The following is a 14,101-nucleotide window of genomic DNA, read 5'->3' as shown; positions in this document are numbered from 1 at the left end:
TGAGAGAGAGAGAGAGTGTGTATGTGGTGGTGATAATTGTATTATAGCTAGGAGAATCCACTTAGTACATGGGTTCTGGGGTTGTCCATGACCCCTAGGCTGGTTGGCCTTATAGATCTTCCCTGGAGAAGCAATGAGGATACCTCCCTATTGCTGCCATGTAGTTGGTTTGACCAGCAATCTAGTCAGCAGGTTTGAGCTTTGTTCTGTCTCGGGGTAGATAACTGGGCCTCTGGTTTTCTCATCAATTAGAGCTTCTGACCTGCATGGGGAGCAACCCCTGCCCCCAAAGAAGTGAATGTAATGTCTGGGGGGCCGTGCTGCACACCATATAAGTTGGTGGAGTGTTTCCTACTTAATGATGGTGACAGGGAGAGCTGCTGTCAAGAGTTATTGAGGTGACTTGTATGCAGTCCCAGGGTAAAGGTGTTCACCTGAAGAGTCTAAGCACCTGGCCTTTTTGCACTCTTAGCTGCTGTGTGGTTCATTCAGGGCAGGTGTTACCAGATGTCCACAACCCATTCAGAAGAGTGGGGAGGAAGTGATGAGCCAGGTACCTCACCTGTAGCTGGCTGCCTATTTTAAGCCCTGGGCTGTGTGGTTGCTAGGTTTTCCTCCATCAGAGCTATGCTCACTCAGAGTGGAATAGACAGCTTGATGGGATTCTGAAACACTGACAGCATAGCCCTTAGCCTGTGTGCATCTGTAAGGTTGCCCATGAGAAATACCTGCCCTGTCCTCTGGGGACACACCCAGCCTGAGGCCCTCTGTAAGCTGAGCTATGCTGCTCTGAGCTGACCAGCCTGGGTTCCATCAGGTTATGTGTTGGGGTAGTTGGGGGTTTACCCAACAAAAAGGCTACCAGAGCTCGTTTGCTGTTTGTGTGTTGGTTTTCTTCATTCAGCAGTATTGGAATTGGACAAGAAGATCTTAGGGAGTGGATCCAGGAAGACACACCCCCTAGAAACCCCCTGTCTGAGCCACCTCCTATGTGAGATTCAATTCTGAGAATTTCTCTACTTTCTTAGCAATATGGGAACCTCTCTGGACTCAGCAGCTGCCCTGTTGGAAACTGTGAGCTTCAAGGGCCTGGTGATGGGCGTTGACTGCTCCTGGGGCTTCCCAAATGGGCTACGTTCCTGAAGAAGGAGTCCGTCGTGTTGGTCAGCATAGCTGGTGGACTGGCCTAGTGATGAAGTCCAGGGTTGGCATGTTCTCAGAATGATAACACAGGCAGGAGTCTTCAAGTCATCCTGAGTCGTTTTCCATCACCCTAGCTGCTTGTGAGGTTTAACCCCATAGGTTTTTCTTAAAAGAATTTTCTATCCCCTCCCCTGCCCTCAAATTACTGGCTCCTAACAACCGAATTCTTTTGGATATAATCCAAATTTAGGTTCCAAATATTGTGTGTGCGTGTGTACTTTTAGCTTCTTTTTGGTATACAAATCACTTCCCTGCCTTGAAATTCAGTGAAATTTAACATAAATATTGACTATAATGACACAGTGGGACAAAACAGTATTACATTTCTAACCCACTCTCTCCCTGTTTTCTGGAAGTGGAGTAAATTTACAGAGCATATTGGAGCTGATGCTGAAGCTCCCTCACTTCTGCAATAGTGAAAAGAATTGTGCATTTGGAATTAGAAGATCTGTGGCTTGAGATTCAGCTCCATAAGCTTGAGCAAGTCATTTAACTTGACTGAAATTTCTAAGCTTTGTTTCCTTATTAGGAAAAAGAAAAAAAGATAAAGTATGATCTTGTTGTCATAGAATTAAGTGAGATAATATCTTCAAAATGGCACAGGAGTAAAGAAATGATAAATCACCTTCACTGATTCTCGCATATGTTTTTTTCTCTTTTTTGAAAGATAATCTCATATTGATCTTAACTTTGTTGGGGTTTTTTTTGTTGTTTGATTTTTTTTTGCTTTTTAGGGCTGTACCCATAGCATATGGAAGTTCCCAGGCTAGGGGTCAAATGGAAGCTACAGCCGCCAGCCTGCACCACAGCCACAGCAGCGCAGGATCCAAGCCATGTCTGTGACCTACACCACAGCTCATGTCAACGCCGGATCCCCGACCCACTGATTGAGGCCAAGGATTGAACCAGCATCTTCAGGGATACCAGTCGGATTCATTTCCACTGTGCACAACGGGAACTCCTGATCTTAACTTTGTATTCAGACAGCAGTCCTAGCCGACTTGTTGCTGTCCCCTCCCCTTCTCTTTAAAAATAATGTGCTAGAAGCAGCAGGGACAGGGTATATTCTGGATGCATTGCACTACCTGTGGAGATTTATGAAACACTGAGTTTACCTCCACCTCCATGGGTGCTGCCAGTTTGCCTGTGAGGTACAACTGGAAGGAGGGTGGGCTCTGGAGTTGGACTCTTTGGCTTGGAATCTTGGCTCCACAGCCACTTGCCTTGGGCAAGTCACCTCACCTTGGTCTTCACTGCCAGTAGAGTGGGTATAATGATAATGGCCACCATACAGAGTTGTAATAAGTAAATGAGATAATTTAAAAATGTGGAGCCCAGTATCTAGCACATAGGAGGAAACTGCCTCTTAAATTAGTAGGAAACTGCCTCTTAAATGTGAACTCTTGTTATCATCATCATCATCATTTTTTTTTTTTTTTTAGGGCCACATCTGAGGCATATGGAGGTTCCCAGGCTAGGGGTTGAATCGGAGCTGTAGCTGCCGGCCTATACCACAGCCACAGCAATGAAGGATCCGACCTGCATCTGCGACTTTGACCACAGCTCACGGCAACACTGGATCCTTAATCCACTGAGCAAGGCCAGTGAACCTGCATCCTTCCACTGAGTCACATTGAGAACTCCCATAATTATTATTTTAAATGTAAAATATCACATAATGTAAAATTTCTCATCTTAAACCATATTTAAGCATACCCTTCAGTAGTGTTGAGTGTATTGTTGGGCAACAGATCTCCAGAACGTTTTTATCATGTAACACAAACTATATCGATTACTCTGAGCCCTTGGCCACCTCCATTCTACCTTCTGTTTCTATGAGTTTGACCGCTCTAGATACCTCCTGTGAGTGGGATCATATGGTATTTGTGTTTTTGTGACTCATTATTTTAATGTGTCTTAGCCCACCACAGCCATTGTACCTGCTCCCATTTTGAGCATTCTACAAGCTTATGATGGCCTGCCGTCTCAATCCCTGTCATTAATGAATTGTTTCCTTTTTTTTTTTAAGGGAACAGGACAGTTTGCAACTCCAGAGCATCCTTTAGAAGAGGGCAGGATTATGGAGAAGGAAAAATAAAGTGAAAGGGACTTAAAGGAGGGCATTTTTAAGTAAGGAAAAGACCATCCACTCACTGCAGAGTGGAACCTCTGAAGGGCTTCTGCCTCCCAATTGCACCAGCAGGGCGAATAGTACCAGGAACCCTCCCTCTCCCCATGTATCTGTCTTCCTGATTCCAGGAAGAAGAAAATGTTAGGAAAATCTAGGTTAACCTAGAGGCAAGAGTTTCTTTGCTGGTTCTTGCAGTGATGTTTATCTCCTGAGTGATAAAGGATTTCTTTTGCCTTGGAACTTCTGACTGCCTTTTTTTTTTTTTTTTTTTTTAAAGTATGGTTGATTTACAATGTTGTGTTTTTTTCAGGTGTACTGCAAAGTGATATATACACACACACATTTTATACATAAGTAATGTATATGAAAAAGAAATACATATCATGTATAATGTATTTCTCATATTCTTTTTTTATAGGTATTACAAGATGATTGACTATAGTTCCCTAAGCTATATAGTGGGTCCTTGTTGTTTATTTATTTTTTAATTTCTTATTTATTTTATTTATTTATTTTTTATTTTTTATTTTTTTTTTGTCTTTTTGCCTTTTTCTAGGGCCGCTCCCACGGCATGTGGAGGTTCCCAGGCTAGGGGTCTAATTGGAGCTGTAGCTGCCAGGCTATGCCAGAGCCACAGCAACGTGGGCTCCGAGCTGAGTCTGCGACCTACACCACAGCTCACGGCAATGCCAGATCCTTAACCCACTGAGCAAGGCCAGGGATTGAACCCACAACCTCATGGTTCCTAGTCGGATTTGTTTCCCTGTGCCACGACAGGAACTCCAGTACTGTAACTTTTTTTTTTTTTCTTAGAGTAATTTTATTTCTTTTTTTAAAAAATTTTTTGGTAACTTCTTTATATGCCTTTTTTTTTTTTTTTTTGGCTGGGTAGGATTACTGTTCTTACTAAAAATATTTAATGAGTTTTAATTAGTTGAATAACCTGATAAGTTATATGTATCTGGCTCCACAAATCCATCTTTTCATTTTTGTTCTTTGGACTTCTAGAAGGAATTCTGTCTACTGGTGAAGGCTCTCATAGCCTTAGGATATAAGAAGTTAGGCGAAGGAAATTATGGGCCTATGCATGTTGAAAAATTTAGAGTTTCTTTCTTTCTTTTTTCTTTTTTTTGGTCTTTGGTCTTTTGAGGGCCGCACCAGAAGCATGTGGAAGTTCCCAGGCTAGGTGTCAAATCGAGGCTGTAACTGCCAGTCTACTCCACAACCACAGCAACATGGGATCAGAGCTGCTTCTGTGACCTACACCACAGCTCATGGCAATGCCACATCCTTAACCTACTGAGCAAGACCAGGGATTGAACCCACATCCCGTGGATACTACTCAGGTTCATTAGCCACTGAACCACGACAGGAGCTCTGTAAAAACTTAGAGTTTCCAATTGCACATAACCTTTGATTCTGTTGTAGCATTTTCATTTTTGAATCTAGTTAAGTCATGCAAGCTTTTTATGTTATTTTTTCCTTTTGGTGGCACTTCTGTAGTTCCAAAAATTTTAAATAGTTTAAATGCCTTTTTTTGGGTTAATATGCAAAAATATCATAAAAATAAAATACTTTTACTCAATAATTAAAAATTGAGTCAAAATATTGTTCCTCCACAGATCCTTATTTGGTAGTATGTTTCACAACTTGTGCAATAGGACATATTGTGCAAAGTAGTTTTAATTTGCATTGACTAGGGCAACAGGAATGGCCAGTTTTCCTTATGTCAGACAAATCAGATACTTTATAAGAATTGTAACTTTGGAGTTCCCATCATGGCTCAGCGGAAATGAATCTGACTAGTATCCATGAGGATGCAGGTTCGATCCCTGGCCTTGCTCATTGGGTTAACGATCCGGTGTTGCCATGAGCTGTGGTGTAGGTTGCAGACGCCTCTTGGATCCTGAGTTGCTGTGACTGTGGTGTAGGCCGGCAGCTACAGCTCCACTTTGACCCCCTAGCCTGGGAACTTCCATATGCTACAGCTGCAGCTCTAGAAGAACAACAACAACAAAACAAACAAACAAACAAAATTGTAACTTTGAAAAGCATCCTAGTTTTTCTCTATTAAAATCAGTTGGTGGAGTTCCCGTCGTGGCGCAGTGGTTAACGAATCTGACTAGGAACCATGAGGTTTTGGGTTCCATCCCTCGCCTTGCTCAGTGGCGTTGCCGTGAACTGTGGTGTAGGTTGCAGACGCGGCTCAGATCCTGTGTCACTGTGGCTCTGGTGTAGGCTGGTGGCTACAGCTCCGATTGGACCCCTAGCCTGGGAACCTCCACGTGCCAAGGGAGCAGCCCTAGAAAAGGCCAAAAAAAAAAAGCCAAAAAAAAAAAAAATCAGTTGGTAAAATAAGTTCAATAGTTAGGCTCCTAAGTCTGAGCCCAAGAAACCTTGAACTGTGCTGATTTTTTCATTTATTATAAATTAGGTCAACCAGTTTCATACATGGGGATTTGAGTTAGAGCTTCTATAGATTTTGTAAGGTAGACATTTTTATTTTTAAATTAATCTTTGTGTCAAATGAAGAAAATATTTGCTAAGTACAGTCCCTCACTGTATCATTCTTTGGAATGCACTTATTTTTATACTTTTTCCTTTCTAAAGAGTGTATGTTAGAGTTCCCTGGTAGCACAGCAAGTTAAGGAGCCGGCATTATCACTACTGTGGCACGAGTTCAATCCCTGGTCCGAGAATTTCTGTATGCTGTGGCACAGTGGAAACCAATCCGACTAGTATCTGTGATGATGCAGGTTTGATCCCTGGCTTCACTCAGTGGGTCCAGGATCCATCGTGTCATGAGTTGTGGTGTAGGTCATAGACACAGTTCAGATCCTCTGCTGTGTGGCTGTGGCATAGGCTGGCTGCTGTAGCCCCAACTCAACCCCTAGCCAGGGAACATACATATGCCATGGGTTTGGCCCTAAAAAAGCAAAAAAAAAAAAAAATATATATATATATATATATTATATATATATATATATAATATATATATATGTTACTGGAGAGAAGAGGCAGATATGTATTACTAGCAACATGTTGCAAAGCATGTAGTGTTGAGTTCATCTGGAACTGGCATCTCCACTCTAGTTGGGATAGCCTTACGTTGCTTCAGGTATTGGTGATGATGGTTATGTCTCCTGCTCCGTAAGTATGCTTTTCACACATCTGTGAAAAGGCAGCCTGGTGTACTGTGAGAATGATAAAGTCCACAGCTATGGACGAGAGCAAAAGAAACCAACAGAAATAGGATGGAAGCCACCACCTTGGCCTTATGCTAAACTAGCTGAGCTCTCTGCTGTGAGATTCCATGGACTGAAGAGATGGGCGGGGGCTGAGAGATGTCTTGTGAATGGCCAGTCACTTCGTGACCCAGAGGCCCTTTGGCCAAACATTAGTACTTTATCAACGTGCCCTTTTCCCACTTTCTGCTGCCTTTTCTGTGTACTTATACCCGGGTGCAAGCAGGGATGGATAAAGTAGTATCACCTTTAATTGATGACTTTAGGGCTTTATGGAAGAGGGGGGAGAAATTACTGCCCTCCTCCCCTTCTCTTCACCATGGATACCTGAGCGTAGTAAGTTGTATTAAGGAAGGAGAGGAAAGACGTTCCCATTGCGGCTCAGTGGTAATGAGCTTGACTAGCATCCATGAGGACGTGGGTTTGACCCTGGTCTTGCTCAGTGGATTAAGGGTCTGGCGTTGCCCTGAGCTGTGGTGTAGGTCCAGATATGACTCGGATCCTGTGTTACTGTGGCTGTCGTGTAGGCTGGCAGCTACAGCTTCTATTCAACCCCTAGCCTGGGAACTTCCATGTGCCATGAGTGCAGTCTTAAAAAGGGGAGGAAGAGAGACTTTTGGAGTCCCCAGATTTCCTTCCCAGCAGCAGGTGTATCCTCTCTTCCCCTAATCCATCATCCAAGATGGTAGCCTTTGGGTTTTTCCTTCCAAAGCCCTTTGCTTAGGGCATGTGCACCATTTCAGTGACTGGACCTCCCTTTATCCCATGTTCTCTTCTCTCCTTACAGTCTTCCGTTTGTGCTAAGATTGTGCAGCTCCTGGGACAGAATGAGGTAGACTATCGCCAGAAGCAGGTGGTCATCCTGAGCCAGGACAGCTTCTATCGTGTCCTCACTTCAGAGCAGAAGGCCAAAGCCCTGAAAGGCCAATTCAATTTTGATCACCCGGGTGAGTTGGGACGTTGAAGGGGCATGTGTTGTGTGTGTGTTGGCTAATTGAAGAGGTTGCTTAACTTCTGTGAGTCTGTTTCCCACCCTTAAAATGCAGGATTAATAGTACTTTGCAGGGTTATGGTGGGGCTTATAGGAAAGAAGGACTTTTGCAACACATCCTGTAGTGCGTGACTCAAATATTGTTTCTCAACAAGGGTGACTCGTGGAGAGACCTAATACTCAGGTTGGGCCAGACATGGGCTAGAAAACGCACAGCTGGTCCTCCCCCTCCTCTGATCTGGAGCTGCCTGTATTACACCCTCCGCCACCACCCAGCACATGGCTTGTGTGTTACATTCACTGATTGGCAGAAAGGGATTCCATGGTCCAGTATGGCTGCCTGAACAATTTTCGCCCTGATAGCCCTAGATCAACACACTGCCCCTTAGCTGGTTTGGGGTTCTTAGGATCATTGGAGTCAAAACATGTGGGTGTGGTGCCTGCTGCATCCCCTTAGTCATGAGTGTGCTTTCTGGGTTATCAACAGCTGGATTTAAAGAGAAGAGAGGGATGCCTGAGGCCAGGAATGGTATGTTAGGGCAAAAGGAGAGAACTCCACTTCTCAGAACTCATCTCTGCACTTTGGTTTGAGACATAGGGAGCTTGCCTTCTGCTTTGAGTAGAAATCTGGCATTTTTTGACAGGGAGGGGATGTGATTAACATGAACATATATGAAATACAGGTTTGTAGGGATGCCTCGTTCATCACAGGAGAAATCCTATTACAGTTAAGAAGCATCTTAACAGTTTGATTTCCTTCAGATGCCTTTGACAATGAACTCATCTTCAAAACACTCAAAGAAATCACCGAAGGGAAAACAGTCCAGATTCCTGTGTATGACTTTGTCTCCCATTCCCGGTAAGTGAGCTGAGCTGGGCCAGGGATGGCTACCCGTTACTCCCCAGAGTGTCCCCATTTCTTGAACTCCAGGCCTCTGTACCCGGCCTGGTGCCCACAGGGTGGTAGTGGCAGCAGTGTGCCCATGAATGCAGTGTGCGTGGGGCTTGGAGTCCCAGTGCTTCCTGCAACAGCCTGATTGTGATCCTCACGTTTCATTAACTCTGAAAGATGGATGGGTTCATGAATTTGGACTCAGGTGAGGGACTGCACATTGGTCCTCATCCACATCCTCCAGCTGTTGTTGTTCCTGGAACAAGATGCAAGGGGGCGGTGGGTAGAGGAAGGCCAGGAAGAACGAAGGAAAACTGTTCTTTCTGCTCTTCTGGTTTCCTTGGGGTTGAGCTAGAGACCACCAGAGGCTAGACCCTCCAGAGAGCTTCTCAATCACATCAGACCTGTCCTTTCTGTTTATCGGTTTTCATGCTCCTGATTAGGAAAAGAGGGGTAGCTTGGTCTCCGTCACAGCTTCCTTCCTTCTGAGTGGTGGAAAGGGGCTCCTGGAGGAGTCCTGCTGGCCAATCCCCAAGCTCCTTCAGAGTTGCCCAGAGCTCTCTGCTCACTTTGTCTTCTGGCTCAGTAATGGCTCAGTAAGGGTTGTTTTAGCTGTGGACTGTTGTGAAAGTTTCTCCTTCCCGCTTTTCATTTCCCTTCCTGGCTCCTTTATTCCATTCGCTCTTGAGTTGATTTTATTTTTTTAGTGGGAAATTGGATCTCATACATCTTCTACTGCAGTGATTAAAAGCCCGATCTTTATCTCCCTGTGTATTCCTTCAGTAGTTTCCTTCAGCCTTTAATGCAGCGTAGCTCACACATTCTGTGCTCTTCTCATGAACTTTCTCAGAACTTGAGGGTGTGGTGAGGATTTGTTTGAAGGAGGAGAAAAGAGAGAGCACCCTGTGATGGAAAGCCAGGCTGCTTTGGTACTCAACTTCTCCTTAAATGCTTGGACCCCATTCTCTTGTGCAGGGGATTTGATGAACGAGATATGCCTCCTGTATCAAACTTCTATAGACTGTGCATGAATAAAGGGGTGTTTAGAATAGGAATTGGAGCTAACAAGAATGATGGGGGTGGGGGGGAAGAGCCAAAATCTGGGAGGCTGCAGCCAGAGAATCAGACAAATTAGTCCCTACTGATGGCAGCCTGGAGAAGAAGCTAAGATCCTGGAAAGTCCAAGAAGCTGCTGTATCTGGGCCCAGAGCCTCTAAGTGGGAACTCGAGGAATATCTGCAGTTTCTTTATGGCTATTATGATTTCTGAAAAATTATGGAATTCATTTCACTTTCATCTTCTGAGTTTCCCATTGGCAGAATAACTAGGATCACATAGGGAAAAGGATTCTGCAAATTCTCTCTGGCCTTAGGGGGAATGATTGGTGATGTCAGGTTGACAAGAGACAGTCTAGCCCACCACCTCAAGTCCAGGGTGGGACACTATACAGAATTAAAATGCAGCCTGGGAGTTCCCGCTGTGGCACAACAGTATTGGCGGTGTCTTGGGAGCCCTGGGATGCAGGTTCGATTCCCCACCTGGCCCAATGGGTTAAGGATCTGGCACTCTACTGCTGCACCTTGGGTCACAACCGTGGCTGGGATCTGAACCCTGGCCTGGGAAGTCCATATGCTGTGGGGTGGTCAAAAAAGAAAAAAATAAAATGCAGCTTGAGCAAAGTACAGGCCTGTGGAGGAGTGTAAAAGAGGAAGGGCTAGAGTGTTTAGAGCAGGTTGTGTAAAGGAAGTGGTATTTAAGCTGTACATTGGAAAACCCAAGAAGTTGTTGGGGAAAGGGATTTCCAAGGTGATGGGTAGGGAGGCATTTTAGGGGCAAGCTTGGTGGGGAGTTGCAATTGGTTGGGTGTGGAAGGATGGGGCTCATTGTGTGGGGAGAGCGGCAGGAGGAGGAGGCTTGGAAGTGGGCAGGCCCTTCAGATCCAGAAGGGCCATGAACCCCAGGACCAGGGCACAAGTGTCTTGGCAATAGGGAGCCACAGATGGCCCTTATGTAGGAGTGGAGGATCATTGTGGGGGCAGGAACAAGGATTCCTGGTGCTATTTATGGAGCCCTTGGAGAGGCCCGGGTGCGAGGTGGATAAGGCCTGATGGAAGGGAGGGGAGTGAGGGCAGTTGGTGGGAGTCAGGGCCCAATCACTGTAGAATCTGGGGGTTGGTGGTCAGGGGCAGGGAGGTAGAGATGTGTACCTTGTGTGGCCCAAGCTCCATCAAGTTCATGTATTAGCAACAACAGCAAAACCCTGCAGAGTTCCCTGTCAATACATATTTCACTTTTTTCTCCAGATTTCTCTCTTTTTTCTCCAGATTTTTCTCTCACACCTTTTGTTTTAAAATCTTGTTCTTTAGTGGCCCAGAGCCCATTTCTCTTGTGAAGCTCTGACTGTCGAAGATCACAGCAATCCCCTCAGCTGTCAAGAGCCACTTGTGAGGGACCCAGACGTTCAGGGTTAACTGATCCTGTCCCACCCATGGGCCTTTCATGGTGACTACAGACAAATGATGGGCTAAGACTGAGAAGTCACCTGTTCTCTGCAAATACCTTTCTCTGGTCTTCCCCTTTCTTTATCGTGAGGAATATTTCTCAAATTAGAAGATTGGGTTAGGGGGTTACAAACCCAACTAGTATCCATGAAGATGCAGGTTTGATCCTTGGCCTTAATGAGTTAAGGATCTAGCATTGCTGTGGCTGTGGTGTAGGCTGGCAGCTGCAACTCCAATTCAGCCCCTAGCCTGGGAACTTTCATATGCTACAGGTGCAGCCCTAAAAAGAAATTGAAAAAAAAAGAAAAAGTAGTTTGGGCTAAGTTATCCTAAATGCTTTAATACTCTGGTTTTCTTTTCTTTCTTTTCTTTTCTTTTTTCCTTTTTTTAAAAAGGCTGCATCCTCAGCATATAGAAGTTCCCAGGCCAGGGGTTGAATCAGAGCTGTAGCTGCTGGCCTATGCCACAACCACGACAATGGCAGATCCTTAACCCACCGAGGAAGGCAGGGATTGAACCTGCATCCTCATGGATGCTAGTCAGATTCATTTCCGCTGAGCCACGATGGGAACTCCCTATTCTAGGTTTCTTATGTGAACCTCCCAGCCCATCTCTAAACTCCTAAATGAAATATTGCACCGTATATGGCGCATGGCACATTCTGGGTTAGTAGTTGTTCAATAAATATTGTTTTAAGCTCTGAGCTGTTTTAATAGCTTTTCCCACCTAGACCTACATGTGCACTTGGGGAAGTGATTGATTCCAGCTTCTTGGAGGGACCACCCACAGAGCAGTTCTGTTCTTGCTGTCCCAGGATTGAAGAGGCATGACTGTTGACTTGGAAAACCACCTGCTCCTTTTTCATATCTTGTCAGTTAGGCAGGCTGATCAGCACTTGATGGAGTGTCAGTCTGTAGTGTCAACTAGCACGGTCATTGCACTCTGTGTTTTCCAAATGGAACCTTATGAATCCTGCACACACACTTTCTGTGTCCCAGCAGAGCCTTTCTGCCTGCCCTGTCTTGGCCCAGGGCAGCTGCCTGGAATGGCTCATTGTTTTCACTCATTGATCCTTTTATCTATCCATCTTGCTTCTGAACTCTGCCCAGTTTGGTTCCTTATCCTGAGCCACAGCGGACACCCTGATTGACATTCTTCTAGACTGGCCTGTCTCTACCCTGGCTGCACGGAAGTCCCTGAGGAGCTTTTTAGAAAGATATTTGTGTGACAACATGGATGGACCTAGAGGGTATTATGCTAAGTGAAATATGGCAGATAGAGAAAGACAAATACTGTATGATTTCACAGATGTGTTGGAATCTAAAAACAAAGCAAATGAACAAACAAAACAGAAATAGTCAGAGATACAGAGAATGAACAGGTGGTTGCTAGAGGGGAAGGGGGTAAGTGGAGAAGAGATAGAGAGGGGGATTAAGAGGTATAAACTTGCAGCTACAGAATAAATGAGTTCCACGTAGGAAGTGTAGAGTGTGGAGAATATAGTCAGTAATAATATCATATCTTTGTATAATGACAGACGGCAGCTGTCACCGTGGTAGTGATTTTAAAACATACAGAAACATCAAATCATGACATTCTGTACCAGCAAGTAACATTGTATTGTAGGTCGGGTCATACCTCAAAAAACAAATAACTTCATAGAAAAAGAGATCAAATTTTTAGCTTCTAGTTCAGGGGTGGGGGCTGGGGGTGCTGGTGGTGGTGGGGGCATGGAGGGTGGAAGTTGAGTGGGGAGGAGGGGCAATTAGATGAAGATAGTCAAAAGGTACATATTAGTTTTAAGATAAATAAGTGGGAGTTCCCATTGTGGCTCAGTGGTTAACGAATCCGACTAGGAACCATGAGGTTATGGGTTCGATCCCTGGCCTTGCTCAGTGGGTTAAGGATCCGGCATTGCCGGGAGATGTGTTGTAGGTCACAGATGCGGCTCAGATCTGGCGTTGCTGTGGCTGTGGCGTAGGCTGGTGGCTACAGCTCCTATTAGACCCCTAGCCTGGGAACCTCCATATGCTGTGGGAGCAGCCCTAGAAAGGGCAAAAAGACAAAAAAAAAGTGCTAGAGATGTAATGTATAACGTAATAAATTAATACTGCTGTACATTACATATGAAAGTTAAAAGACTAAGTCCTAAGACGTCTCATCACACATTCTTTTCTATTTTAATATTTCTTTAAGTATTTTATCTTTATTAATGATGAATATTCACTAAGCCTATTGTGATCATTTTATGATGTAAGTCAGATAATAATGTTGTACATCCTAGATTTATACAGTGCAGTATGTCAATTATATCTCAATACAACTGGAAGAAGAAAATATAAATTAAAAAGAAAAAAATGAGAACATATCAGGTATGAAAAAAAGAACAAAGATTACTTCTCAAAATGGAACACACAATGGCAAACTTTTAAAACTCAGTAGATTCAGTAGACATATTTAGCAGCAAAGTGGACCTTAAAAAACGCAATTCAAACACTAGAGAATTGATCTGAAGAAATCATCCATTAGTGTGTTAAGGAAAGAAAAAGACAGGGAAAACCAGAAAAAAGACAGTGAAAAGACCTGAAACTTTTCTAATCAGAAGGAAAGGAAAGAGAATAAAGGCAATATCTAAAGAGATAATAGCTCAATTTTTTCAGAATTAATGAAACTCACTGCATCCATAGATTCAAAAAGCCCTACAAATCCCAAGTAGGATCAGTAAAAAAACAAGTGAGTTCTACTTACTTGGAATTGGTTAAGATTCCATTATGGGATAACAGTTCTTTTTTGTGCTCGCTGCAGTTGTATTTTTAAAGTTTTGTACAGAGTTGTATGCATGCATAAACACATAGCTGCTTGCTAATTGTGTTATTCAGACTTTCTATGTCCTTTATTGCTACATCATCTGTCATTTTTTATTTTTATTTATTTATTTATTTTTGTTGTTGTTGCTATTTCTTGGGCCGCTCCCGCGGCATATGGAGGTTCCCAGGCTAGGGGTTGAATCGGAGCTGTAGCCACCGGCCTACACCAGAGCCACAGCAACGCGGGATCCGAGCTGCGTCTGCAACCTACACCACAGCTCACGGCAACGCCGGATCATTAACCCACTGAGCAAGGGCAGGGACCGAACCC

The 14,101-nt window shown here is 44.2% G+C and overlaps 1 protein-coding gene across 1 annotated transcript in view; it reads left to right on the top strand.

The window, feature by feature from the left end:
* UCK2 (uridine-cytidine kinase 2) overlaps positions 1 to 14,101 on the top strand; it is an 82,877-nt gene that overhangs the window by 52,080 nt on the left and 16,696 nt on the right. The window contains exons 2-3 of the mRNA XM_047784023.1: positions 7,367 to 7,526; positions 8,333 to 8,429. Coding sequence (XP_047639979.1) covers positions 7,367 to 7,526; positions 8,333 to 8,429 — 257 coding nt within the window. The remainder of the gene's footprint in view (positions 1 to 7,366; positions 7,527 to 8,332; positions 8,430 to 14,101) is intronic.

Source organism: Phacochoerus africanus, chromosome 6, assembly GCF_016906955.1.
Source record: "Phacochoerus africanus isolate WHEZ1 chromosome 6, ROS_Pafr_v1, whole genome shotgun sequence".
Taxonomy (NCBI): Eukaryota; Metazoa; Chordata; class Mammalia; order Artiodactyla; family Suidae; genus Phacochoerus; species Phacochoerus africanus.
This window is presented reverse-complemented; position numbering and strand designations above follow the sequence as displayed.